The sequence below is a fragment of the Danio rerio genome, chromosome 19, assembly GCF_049306965.1.
Source record: "Danio rerio strain Tuebingen ecotype United States chromosome 19, GRCz12tu, whole genome shotgun sequence".
In the NCBI taxonomy this organism is placed as follows: Eukaryota; Metazoa; Chordata; class Actinopteri; order Cypriniformes; family Danionidae; genus Danio; species Danio rerio.
The window spans coordinates 36,659,852-36,674,367 of NC_133194.1; the positions used below are offsets into that span (position 1 = coordinate 36,659,852).

General features: G+C 36.5%; 1 protein-coding gene across 1 annotated transcript in view; it reads left to right on the top strand.

Annotated features, from left to right (window-relative positions):
• poc1bl (POC1 centriolar protein homolog B (Chlamydomonas), like) overlaps nucleotides 1-6,176 on the top strand; it is a 46,351-nt gene extending 40,175 nt beyond the window's left edge. Inside the window, 2 exon segments of the mRNA NM_001044778.2 lie at nucleotides 4,956-5,108; nucleotides 5,254-6,176. Coding sequence (NP_001038243.2) covers nucleotides 4,956-5,108; nucleotides 5,254-5,382 — 282 coding nt within the window. The 3' untranslated portion in view covers nucleotides 5,383-6,176.
• The last annotated feature ends 8,340 nt before the right edge of the window (nucleotides 6,177-14,516 follow it).

Below are 14,516 nucleotides of genomic sequence, written 5' to 3' on the forward strand. Positions count from 1 at the left end.
CAAAAGGGCAGTTTGAGCTTAGGTAGAACTCGAGAACTCCCCTGCTGTAGTAGCTAATGAACAGATAGTGATTGCTCTTAAGAGATAATTACTTACTAGGAGCATGTCTATGGTGCCGATTTGGATTAGTCAATTAACTAAAACGAAGATGGCTGTGATATGGAACTTTGGGTATAGTAGCTTAGGAATCGTCTGATTGGTAAGTCATGAATTGGATAATGTGGGACCGGCCGCAAGCAATCATACGCACATGATCCTCTCGAAATTAGTTTATATATAAACTTTTCTTGGGGAGTAACTTAATATTGTAACGCATTACTTTCTCAAAAACAGTTTTCCTCAACACTGTTCACAATAAATTCACAATAAATTCCTAAAGAAAAAAAAGTAAAGCCATCTTGAATGTTCTAAAATATTTAGATTTCAAAGCCTTTTATTTATTTATCAAAGAATTACTACATCAATAGTGCTAGTCATTATTGTTAGCGCAGTATATTATAGGTTATTGCAGGTTTTAAAATGTAAATCTTTGTTGCATAAGCTCAACAATGGAGAACAAATACGCTACATTTGAACCAGAGGAAGTGAGCAAGCTTTTAGAATAGGTCATTCACCATTTTACTCCACATTTCAGAAAATGGATTAAAAGGGGTTTTCTCTTAATGCCAACGCTATCAAGTAACCTTCAGTTATGCAACGCCTACGACAGGAGATCCATCAAATCCTGTTTGTTGCGTTTGCTGTGAAACAAAGAAAGCTTTTTAATGCTGAAATATAATCCATTCAGGGAAGCACTGCCCTTCTGAGGTTCGGCATTTATCTGGAGAAATGAATGAGTTTTTTTGGGGGGATGTATATTTAATGGAAAGGGAAACCTGTATGCGTGTCACTGCTGAGCATCATGGGACTCTGAAGTCACACCGTACGTGACTGAAAATCAATGTTTCCACAGTCTGGGCTGAAAAGGAAACCTTAGCCAGATCTCCTCAAAGACAGACGTCTGGATGAAATATACATGTGGTGCAGTTTGATCCAGACGGTGCATCTGAAAAACACTAGAGATTCATTATTTCCCTGTAAAGCTGCACCTTTGACTTTCTCCCAGTCTGCTTTTTATTCCTGCTTTCCAACCTTTGCTCTCTAGGATTTACTACTGATCCTCTGTCGAGAGTATTTGCTTATGAATTATTAACTTGGCTTTGATTGTTAACGAGATCCGTACAGACATCCGTGTTTATTGCGTCCTTGATATTTGTTGCTGGGAGTGAGTTTTTCTTGAGGCATGTTTTTAATTAATTCCGCATGCTACAAATATTTCCCTCAGTGTTTTTTTCAAGCCTGTTGTAGTTGGGTGTCAGTTTTATATGAGCATTGCATATTTTTACAGTAATGCTGTGCAAATATAACAGTTTGACAATAACATATTTTCAATGATTTTTTTTTATCCTCCAAATAACTTGAAAGAATTTGCTTGAAATAAAAAATTATATGAGATGGATGCCAAATATTACACAGGAAGAGTTCACAGTGATCATGGTGGGGATCTCTGTGAGAGCTGCAGTCATCTTTGAACACTGGAAAACTCGCAAAACCCCAGAGTTTAAAGAATAGGTTATTATAGTGACTACAAAATAGACAAACAAGGGTTTCCTCTGTGGTTTGGGAAGTCTTTTGTGATGTTTAGACTTTTCATTATTAGTTGTTTTATATTGATTGATTGATTTAATTATTTATTTATAGACTTCGTTGTCTTTTCCTTTATCTTTTCCTTTCAGCCACATGTTCTGGTTTTACATGCAATAGGTCTACTTGTATAAACTTTTAATGTGTGGTTGTATTATCTTGTCATGTACCGGATAAAAACAGCTAAATAAAAATGTACAATTAATTAATTAGATTTTGAAAAAACTTTTTAAAAAGTTTTGTACTGCCACTTCAATTCAATAAATGTCTCTTTGCTGAAATTTTTTTTACAGACCACACATACATTTTACTGTGTGTATTTACAGTACTTCTGATCAAAAACATGTTTTTTTCCCTTTGGTGAAAAAAAGCCTCGGTAAGAACAGGAAACTTGTTTATAATAAAATAGTAAGCAAGTAAGTAAAGTTTAATTATAAAGCACATTTAACTTCAGTTTGGCACTGACCAAAATGCTGAACAAAACCAAAACACACATTCTAAAAAAGTAAATTAACTATAAAATAATAAGTAATAATAAGAATAGTAGTATGACAAAAACACTGCACAATAAAAATTAAAAGCCAGAGAATACAATTGAATAAATATGTGTCTTAAGTCTGGACCTAAAAATAGAGAAGAAGCACTCGTAATGTCCGGTGGCAGCTGGTTCCACAAACATGGATCAGCAACTGCAAAGGATCTCCTTTCAGTTTAAGTCGTGACCGAGGAATTTGTAGTAAAACTTTATTTGATGACCTACGGGGCAGAGGAGTTGAAAGTTAATAAGTTCTAACAATTTGCTTGCCCATTCAGTGCTTTAAAAACAATAAGCAAAATCTTGAACTGAATTCCAAAATGAACAGGAAGCCAATGAAGGGATGCTAAAACTGGGGAAATATGAGGGTGTTTTTTGGTATCTGTCAAAAGTCTAGCTGCCACATTTTGAACCAACTGCAACCGATACTTAATATCAACCAATACCTGATATTGATACTTTAATAATAATAAAAAATAATAATAATAAAATAATAATAATAATTCTTTACATTCATATAGCTGTTTTCTGGACACTCAAAGTGCTTTACACATTTCTTGGGGGGAATGTCCTCATCTACCTGGATGATGCGACAGTAGACATATTACGCTAGACCGCACACAACACACCAGCTGATTGGTGGAGAGGAGACAGAGTAATGAAGCCAATTATGATTGGTTAGGAGGCCATAATGGAAAGAGATCAGTGGGCAAATTTGGCTAGGATGCCGGGGTTAATCTCTTTTTCAAAGGACATCTTGGGATTTTTTTTAATGATCACAGAGAGTCAGGACCTCAGTTTAACATCTCATCCAAAAGACAGCGCTCACTGAGCACTAAAGAGTCCCTGTCAATATACACTTTTTTTTTTGCCGTTTGTCTCTTTATTATGACAGGGTCGTTCTGTAAATAGACAGGAAGTGAAGTTAGAGAGACAGGGGGAGGAGGATTCGCTAGCCTGCACTTGAGACAGCACGGATGTACTATTTGTCAGTGCATTGCCCACTAATGCTACAAGTGCCAACATAATAATGTTTCATATTAATATATAAATATCCTTTGTTTTAGGAAAGTGAACAAGATATTTAATGTTAGCTCACAAACTGTTAAAGCAATAATTACAATATTTTCATATACATACACTCCTACAAAAGAGAGAAAATTTAAATATATAAATATACTGTTTCAGCCACAATTATCCCTCCTGTTAATTTGATTATTTTTCAAATATTTCCTAAATGATGTTTAACAGATTTTTTTTCACAGTATTTCCAATATTTTTTCTCCTGGAGAAAGTCTTATTTGTTTCATTGTGGCTAGAAAAAAAAAACAGTTTTTCAGGCCAATATTATTAAGCTCTTTTTTTTGATTGCCTACAGAACAAACCACTGTTATGTTGGCTTGAGAAAGCCATCATACTGTTATACTACTCTGTCCTCAAAACCAAATGTATCTCCTCTTAGGCCGTTGATTCTACAAAGCACAAAATTGTGTCAAAGTGTGTCTTCTGCATTTAAGATTGTTGCAAAATCCCCTCAGGCCAATCGAACTTATTGTTTTTGAATAAAAAAATGTTAAATGTTACATTTTTATAATCCGGGCAGGCATATAAAAAGTTATGCAAGCCTCACATTTGACTAAAAGCTGTGTTCTGCATTAGATTTTGTTGCTTTATCTTTTAAGGTTTATCAGACGTCTGGTTTTTCAATAAATTATTTTTAAGCATTATTTTTCTCAAAATATGGCAAGCCATAAACTTCATGACTTAAACTCCATATTTTTACTGATATGGCAATCCATCTTTGCATGTATCCCTTTCACACTTTGCATGTATCTCTTATTTTATTTTCAATAAAATATGGCAAGCCATTTTTACATAATGTCCAAGTCCAGTATTTGACTGTCAGAGACATCGGGCTTGATTTATATCACTCATATTGTCAAGAAGCTTTGATGCATCATCACTAAGCTCTCAATTGTCCCCATAGCAATAAAAGAGGCTAACCTAGCAACCACTTAAAAATCTCCACATCAGAACATCGTAGGGACCTGGGTATTAGCTCGTTTGACAAGCAAATGGCACTTCCTGTTTGCTATGAATGGTAACAATGACAAGCCAAGTGCTAATAACGATTAGCTACATGCTATTAATGGTTATCTAAGTGCAATAACATATGCTAGTAATGCCTACTAAATATTAGCGTTTGATCAAACGTGTACACAAGCATTGCCATTTAGCAACTGCTTAGCAACCACCTAGCAATGACATAAACATTTTAGCAACTGCCTAGTAACCACTTAGCAACAACTGTGCTTGATGCCAACTGCCATTCTCAGTTCTAGTGCAGTCATGTTGGCTTTCTCAAAGCAGCATCAAAGATTGTCAACAAGGTACTAGTTACACCATGACTTGCCTATTTTCCCCTAACTTGCCTAGATAAGCCTTTAAATGTCACTTTTAACTGAATACTTGTATCTTGACTGTCATTATGGCAGAGCTAAAAGTAATCAGTTTTTAGAAATGAGTTATTATTATGTTTGTTTAAAACTATTATGTATGTTTAAAACTATTATGTTTAGAAATATGTGGAAAAATATACTGGTGGCTAATAACTCACGAGGGCTAATAATTCTGACTTTAGTTCTTTATTTCATCCAGACATCTTGGAATTGAAATGAACATACCACCACCACCAAGCAAAGCAAAACTAATCGCCATTTCTCTCTCTCTCTCCTAGTACTTTGAGTACACATCTCAAAGGGAGATTCGCTTTAACTCCGTGACCGAGCTGTGCGCTGAAGTTCAAGATGGAATGACACACATCGGCATGAAGCATTGTCCGCAAGACGGCGTTCCCAAACCTCCCAGCATCATATGGCAGTTCAGAGAAGTGAGTATCTCGCCTACAGCTCAGATAATCACACAACAGCACAAGATAAGAAAACAAACACTGCCTGTCAACTCATTCCACATCAGATCTGCTCTCGTGTAACAATTCCATGGCCTAAAATGATCGCTATCTCCTGTATTTTCAGGACGGCAGCATATTTCACCCTCATTCAAACATGTGTATCACCTCATATCGCACTGAAGAGGGCCGTGCAGATATCCAAATGAGAAGCTGCTCTACTGGAGACAAACACCAGCGATGGAGCTTCGAGTGATTTTTAAACTCCACGTCAAACTGGATGCAAGTGCAATTCTAAAAGAAAACGGCATTAAAAAGAAACCGAGACCTGGCATCCTTCATGCAGTGCCTTTGCCAACCAAAGTGGACACATTTGTAGTGCCAATTCTTTTGTTAGAGGTGTTGCTATCATAAGTCCGAAGTGCATATTCAAGCTACTGCAGTCAACGTTTAATTGCGATTTATCATATCCAAAAAAAAAAGGTTTGCATTCATATAAATACCGGGACACACCAAGCTGATGCCAAACAACTAGTGCAAACTGTGGTTTTGGTAGTTGTGGATCTGTCTGGACCAAAAAAGTTGCCCTTGAAACACCAAACGGACGAAAGCTGACTGAAACGAGAGTGTGTGTTCTGCGTAGTAGGACATATCTTTCCGCACTTGTGGGTGGCAGTATCTTATGTGTTCGAGCAAAGCATTAACAAAGCAGCGTTTAGTAGCATTATCACAGTAATTGTCACTCACCATGGAGGGATTCACACCAGCAAGTATGTCTGATAATCTAATAATTCATATCGTTTGCAAATAGTAGAGACAAATATGTGAACTGCCCTAACCATTCAGAACGCTAAGCCAATGGTGAAACATCTACGAGCTCCAATGAGAGGCGACGAGTGGAACAGACTAAACCAACTAGCCGGACTGACAAATCCCAATGGCCGACAGTCAGCTTGGTGTGTCACGGACTTAATATGTGTGCCTGTACTGTGTATATTTATTATGTTTTTTTAAATACAATAAAAATGTACATATTTATATTTTTATATTATATATATAAAATAATAATAATATATAATATATAAAATATATATATATGAGCACTATCACATGAGTAGCAGTGTAATATAGCTGTATATTGGCACTGGTGGGAGGCGTGCGTTGGCACGATGCCGCAGGTCGATTTACACATGGTCGAAGGCCCGATTCACACGTGGCTTCAGCGTCAACGCTTGACAGAAGGTGTGTCTGAAGTTGGAGCTGACGCGATCGTCATAGCAGTGTCAGCCAATGAAATTAGTCAGCAATCGGCCACTGTCTGAGCTGGGGTACTTGCATACAGCGATCTGATTGGCTAACTCTTCCGTTGGTGTTAGAAAAGTTGAGAAAGTCCAAACTTCTGCAGCAAGCAACGCCACTGTAGCAGCACGGATGGAATCACATTGCAGTTCGGCAACACCTTATGTCACCCATTAAAAGTGAATGGGAAGCGTTGACGCTTATACGATATACAGCCATAACACACTGCTACGAGTGTGATATTGCATTTGTACAACAGTTCGACGGCACAATTGTGTACATGAAAAAGAAAATCAAACACGGACAGTCTAAAAATCCTTTTGTTTGAGGAACTGCTTTCTTCCACCATTTCTTCACATTTGCAGCTGAAATCAGAATAGCAGAAACCATTGCTACTTCACCAACATCACTTTAGAGCTAGTGTTTGAATGATTCTCTAGTGTATTTTCTAAAATTATGACAAAACACCTAAAAATGACTTAAAATGCTCACATTCACATTCACACCAGTCTAGAGACATTTTACAGTATTTCTGTTGCGAACAGGAGATCACAATAGTTAACCCCTGAGAAAGCAAAGCAGCAACAATCACTACTAGATTACGGTTGTGTTTGGGATAAGTAAAAACGCTAAACACATGTGGGCATTTCTTCTTTCTTCTTTTTACTAAACTAGTCTGCTGTAGTGAAAACAGGAGACGCACTAGAAACAAAAAGATGGCCAACAAAAAGGCAACTCAGGGTTATACAAAGAGTGACCAACACAAAATACATGCATTCCTAATTGAGCTCCATCTCAATACACTACAAATAATATGTTGTAAACACAGCACTGCAACATAAAAACTGAGAGATCAACTTAGAAAGTCACATATTAGTTTAATAATGATTTGAACAGCTGTATTTTGAAAATACGCCAATCTTTTCTCCTCTGAGGGCTTACTATAGGGCCTCTGCCACCATCTTGTGCATAAACAACATCAACCATCTTTGCTCTGCTCAATGATGGGATGCCGGAGTGCTGTATCTCCGAAATTATAAATATTTAAAATAGCCACTATCCTTATAAATAAACTGCGTAGTTGCAGTCTTAACAACTACATTCTCGCCTAAAAAAAGCCTCTAAAGTACACTGTGTTGTTAAACAGCAGCAATATTTGTCAAACTGTAGTAAGTTTATTGATCTGCTGTCACTCTATGTGGGCGGAGTAATACAGAAAGGGGAGGAGGCTGTATGAGTTCTGATATTGCAGAATATCACACGGCTATCAGCCAATCAGATTCAAGAACTAGACAGAACTGTTGTATATATGTATATATATATGTGTGTGTGTGTGTGTGTATTCCCCATATACACAATAGTAAATGTACACAGTACACGCATATATTTACTAAAAACACTTCTATTTCGGCTGTGATTAATCACTTTACAGCACTAAATAAAACTGTTAATAATTAGGGATGCACCGAATTTTCATCTGCTGAAAGTCATTGGCAGAAAATTTTCGTTTTTTTGGCAGCAAGAAATAAATGTCAGAATAAACTTACATATTTCTGCATGTACCTCACATGCTCGACAGGAAAAAAGACTCTTCAAATAATCCCCTTGCAGATCATTTCTATGTAGTTTTATTGTTCCTGCTACTTGCAAATAGCACAACAATGCTGTCATGGCAAGGCTGGTGTAATCACACCTCTCGACTGGTTCACTCAATGAAGTTTTACTGTAAATTAAATGTGGTGATTTTGTTGACTCGTGTTTCTTAAAATGAGTATAATTTACGTTGAGTTAAAGTCCTACTAAATTACTTCATATCATTAAATACAATTAATTAGTAATTATCACAAAGCATTTTCAAGTTTGGTTTTTGGCCAAGTGCATGCAATATTTTGCCAAAATGTTCATTTCGGTGCATCCCTATAATTAATAGCAACACACTGTAGGAAATTCAACCATCCAGCGAACATAGTGTGGTATCTGAGCAGCATTTTTGTTTACATCGATGCACTATATGCTTTTAGTGACTCCGCAGTTTGATCTACTGCACAACGGTTTTATTTAATTGTACCAGAAGTGACTGATTTTATAATGTTGTGAGTGGGTTTGTTGACTGTCATTTTCCCATGTTGTGTTTTTTGTACTGCGAGGGAAATTTAGGGTCATTTCACTTTATCTTCTGAAAGCCAAATGGATGATTTTGGCACACTAGTGTTGATAAAAACCAGCATTTTAAGTGTTAGTCAAACTAACATTAATGTTTCTATGGTTTGTAAGACTTGCTTTTGTACCAACACTCAAATGCAAGTGTGGACCAAACCCTTTCATATCCTTTTTTACTACACGTATGGGAAATATCCACTTTTTTCTGTACGTTGAGTGTAGAAAAGCTATTCACTTGACAGAAAGTGCCTTCTTAGCATGATTACTTTCCCAAAAGTGCTCATTTTCCTTCACAAATCGGAGTTTTACAGTACGTTAACGTGATACTGGTCAAAGTAAATCATGAAAATTTATTTATCTAGGCTTTTATCCTTTAATCCTTTGACCCTGGATTGGTGGACATCTTGAAAATGCATTATCGTAAAAGACTGTTCGTTTATTTTTTGCACTAAAATGTGTTTAAAAATGGCAGTGTGATTTTAGGTCTTCGTTAGCTGGATTGAAAGGGAATTGAACATGGAATTTGAATTACTACTGAAAGAGCACAGGTTGTGGTCATGTGTTGTTCTGATTGACTGTAATGAAGTATTTTTGACACTTGGATAAAAAAGAGCAAAGTATTTTTCCTCAGTAAATTAAAGATAGAAAACATTTGTTGTTTGTCCTGAATGTTATTCCAGGTCTCTCAGTTCCTTTGCCATCTAGTGGTGTAAAACAGAATATAGTGTTAACCCGGGAAAACTAACCACACAGAGATGCTACTTTTCTTTCTTTATTTAAGTGTTTTACTAACCCAATTTTAGATCTGTCTATTAACTAATCTAGTTATATGTACATTGAAGGATTTAAATGAGCATCCCAGATGATAATGTGAACTATATAGGGGTTATATACTATATATATATACTGTGTATGTATGTATATATGTATGTATGTATATATGTGTGTGTGTGTATATATATATATATATATATATATATATATATATATATATATATATATATATATATATATATATATATATATATATACACACTCACAAAATGGTGGGTTTTACTCAATTCCTTCATGTTGTCGCAACACAAATCAGTTAAATTAACGTAATTTTTACAAATTTAAGTGGAATGAACATAAAGCAGTTAAGTTGTCCCAAAAAAACCCTCAAGAATTGTGACAATTCAGCTCATTTTAAGTAGTAAGAAAATGCAAAAATAATGTTTTTAGTGTATATACACATATCCAGTGAGCGGCAGTTCTGTGGGCGCAAATCCCTTATTGATGCCAGAGGTCAGAGGAGAATGGCCAGACTGGTTCCAGCTAATAGAAAAGCAACAGTAACTCAAATAACCACTCGTTACAACCAAGGTATGCAGAAGAGCATCTCTAAATGCACAACACGTCTAACCTTTAGGCGGATGGGCTACAGCAGATGACCACAGCGTGTGCCACTCCTGTCAGCTAAGAACAGGAAACTGAGGCTACAATTCACACAGGCTCACCAAAATTGGACAATAGAAGATTGGAAAAAACACTGGTCTGATGAGTTTCAATTTCTGCTGCAACATTTGGAGGGTACAGTCAGAATTTGGCATTAGCAACATGATAGCATGGATCCATTCTGCCTTGCATCAACGGTTCAGGCTTGTGGTGGTGATGTAATAGTGTGGGGGATATTTTCCTGGCACACTTTGGGCCCATTAGTACCAATTGAGCATTGTGTCAATGCCATAGTCTATCTGAGTATTGTTGCTCTCCACGTCCAACCCTTTATAACCACAGTGTACACATCTTCTAAAGGAGTTCCTCTAGCAAGATAACGCACCATGTGATAAAGCGCGACTCATCTTGGGCTGGTTTCTTGAACATGACAATGAGTTCACTGTACTCACATGGCCTCCACAGTCACCAGATCTCAATCCAATAGAGCACCTTTGGGATGTGGTGGAACTTGTGATTCACATGATGTGCAGCCGACAAATCTGCAGCGACTGCGTGATGCTATCATGTCAATATAAACCAAAATCTCTAAGGAACATTTCCAGTACCTTGTTGAATCTATGCCACGAAGGATTAAGGCAGTTCTGAAGGCAAAAGGGGGGTCCAACCCGGTACTAGTAAAGTGTACCTAATAAAGTGGCCTGTAAGTGTAATAGGCTGGTTCATGTTACAAAGTCATATTTTGTTTGACTAGACATGCTAGAAAGCATTTTATAATATTTGTGTTCATATGTGGTAAATGACTGTGCGACATCGTGTTTAGTGTACCATAGATTATTACAACACTCTTTGGATCACCTACAATAAAAGTGTTCAGACAAAAAAAGCGTAGCACTCATATTACCGTCTCACCTCTTTGAAAGACTTATCAATAATTAAACATTCATTTGGATAAATTTTGATGGATACATAGATCATCTTTTTTATTTATTACGGAATATTGCTTGTAATATGATGTCAATATTCATACCTGCCCTGCTGAAAAATCCAGCTTAAACCAGCCTAGGATGATTGGCTGGTTTTAGCTGATCGGTTTTAGAGGGGTTTTGGCCATTTCCAAGCTGGTTTCCAGCCATTTCCAGCCTGGTCTTAGCTGGTCAGGCTGGAAAGTGGACAGCTAAAACCAGCTTGACCATCCTGGTTTAAGCTGGACTTAGCTGGTTTTGGCTGGGCTCCCAGCCTGGCTAGGCTGATCAAGCTGGATTTAGCTGGTTATCTCCCAGCCTGTCCAGCTAAAACCAGGCTGGAAATGGCTGAAAACCAGCCTGGAAGTGGCCAAAACCCCTCTAAAACCGGCCTGGTTGACCAGCTAAAAAGAGCCAACCATCCTAGGCTGGTTTAAGCTGGATTTTTCAGCAGGGTGGGGTGAAAAATATATGTATAGAAGTAAGGGGTTTGGTATTGTTAAGATAAGACTACTCAACTACTCAATTCCAACCAACTGAATATTTCCCTTGATAAAATATTTTTGGAAACTGCATAAAACTTGTAAAAGCTGCATTTACTTTCATGTTGAATACATCTGGATGTATAAACATTTGTATTACGAAAGGCCCCAGTAATGTTCATAACCAAATGTTGAATGATACTTAAAACCAGTCTGTCAGGTTTAGAAGACATGTGGTTGAGTAAATATGAATATTTACCTTAATGCAATGCGCTTTTAATAAGAAGAATCTTTCTGTCAAATTACTGCATTAATTGTTAAAGAAACTGTGGTCATTTAGTATTATTTTGTTTAATATTAGTTTCCAAGCCTGCATACATGGTTTGAATTTTATCATTATATTCACCGTATCAGGCGCAATGGTTTCAGGGATGCTGAAAAAAAAAGAATAATAAAAAAGTGATGTGGTAAATTGTGAGAAATTAACAAAACACCTAAACTGTTTTCATATAGAAAAAAAGCCTTGCTATGTACATATGCCAGGCTAACTGACTCTAGTCACGGCGTTTACATATTATTTGACTTGCCTGCTTATATTGCCTCATTTGTAAGCCTCTTTGGAAAAAGCGTCTACTAAATAAATAAATGTATAACTGAATCACTGACAGACAGTGCATCTCCAAAGTCATAAATAAACATACATAGATGCTTCATTGTCATTAGTTTAAATGGGCCACTACACAAAGCATATGAAATAAAATCAAGTAGGCAGATTTAAACTAAAATATGAACATCTGTATCTGAAATAGACTGCAACAGATGATTTTACTAAACCAACACACTACAACAAATAAAGGTTCAAATATTGGCTTAACTCTAACAATATATCCAAACTTTAAACAGTGAAAATAAAACATTAAAGATATTTAAAGATAAAAAATGTCTTTGGGAGTTTATATATTTGCAGTATTTGTAACCAGAAGCTTTGCAATGTAGTGAAAACTCATTTACTTTTACCATGAGCGTTGACTGTTCCAAGATGGCGGACATGTTGACGTGTCTGAAGCAATGGTATTTACATATCCAAGTGTCAACTCCCAGTTCAAACATTGGCTTTACTCTAACAATATATCCAAACTTTAAATAGTGAAAGTAAGCATTAAAGACATTTAAAGCTAAAAATGTCTTTGGGAGTTTATATATTTGCAGATTTTATGACCAGAATTTGTGCAATATTGTAAACAATTATAAATTTTTTATGTTATTATTTACTGTTCCAAGATGGCGGACAAGCTTACATGTCTGGAGCAATGGCATCTACATTTCCAAGTGTTGAACTCCCATTTCAAATATTGGCTTTACTCTAACAATATATCCAAACAGTGAAACAGTGAAAATGAAATGCTTAGGATATTTAAAAGTAAAAAATGTCTTTGGGAGGTTATATATTTGCAGTTTTTATAACCAGAAGCTTGGCAATGTTGTAAAAACTCATTAGCTGTGTCCCAAATCGCATACTTATGCACTATTCTACACCATTTTGTAGTATAAATAGTGTAAGTAGTGCGTTCACACTGAAAACTCTAAAAATAATAAGTGCACTTTAATTACCCGGATGATGCACTCATTCAGCCGCTAAGATTAAGTGTGGAATGTTGGACACTTCACGCACTCAACTACCGCAGGTTTGCTCAAGTAGCGGAAGGGGTGAAGCTTTATATTATGTTGGATAAAGCTGCGGTCACACTGTGCTTTTCCTCCCATAGACTTCCATTCATACGCGTGCAAATGTGTCAGACCGGAAACGCAGGGTCAAGCGTCAAGTTTCGCAGGGTGCTGCAGTTCAAGCTTGGTGACAACTGACATGCGAAATCGCATCACTTGACTGTGTGAGACCAATCGAGGATCAAAACATGAACTCTCTGGACAAGACATTTAAAATATGGAACAATCGCTTGCTTTTTAAATATCTAATAATCTTGTTTAATCCCCCCCTTTTTAGCAGCACCGTACGACGGAATTTTGCACACACAAACTCTAGTGTGACCACAGCTTTATTTATTTTGTATTGTAAAAGCAAAATTCTCCTATGAGAGTGATTATAGCGCCGCCTGTTGGTGAATGTGGTTATACTAATGGCAGGTATTATTTGATAGTTTGGTCATTCATTTCACTGATTTGGCAAGTCAAACGCCATCAGGGAAACGGTTTGAATTTCCACTTAGTAAAAAAACATTAGTGCTCCATTTGGGACGACACTACATACATTTACTATGCTGTTAAGTGTGTAAGTGCATAAGTACACAGTGCATGAATGCATAGTGTATAGTGTGCCATTTGAGACGCAGCTTTTACCTTTTACAGTGAATATTGACTGTTCCAAGATGGTGGACACGTTGACTTGTCTGGAGCAGTGGCATCTACATTTCCAAGTGTTGAATTTCCTTTTCAAATAATACAGGGCTCAACAATAAGGACTGCCCAATGGCCCGGGGCCAGCGTGAAAGACACTCGGGACAGTAGACAGAATTGTTACTGGCCCCTATCGGCCAGTAACGATGAGCACTTTTTTTTTGTAACCTGGTAACAACCAGTACAGCGAAAAGATGGCAACATGGCGGCAAAATTAAACAATGAGGCTATAAGAAAACGTCTGTTTCTAAAGTCTTAGAAGCAGACAATTACATGGGTACAAAATTAGGAAACTGAAAAAAAAAAAAAAAAAAAAAAACAGTTGTCAGTTTGGCAAGCCATTTTTTAAAAATTATTTAGAATTGCATTAAAATACCAGCACATTTTTTAAACTGCTCTTTCATTTGCATAAAATCTTGAATTTTGCTCATTATACATTTATTAACATATTTAAAATGTTTAAATTCTAGATTCACAGGCATCATTTTGCCACTATTTAAAATATGTGGCTAAGAAATAGCTATTAACTTTTTAGTTTTTTTTTTTGGTGGGGCCAGTGAAAATTTTGGCAGGGCAAGTAAAATTCTCAACCAATGGCCCGATCGGACCTGTATAAAAAATCCTTAGCGTTGAAC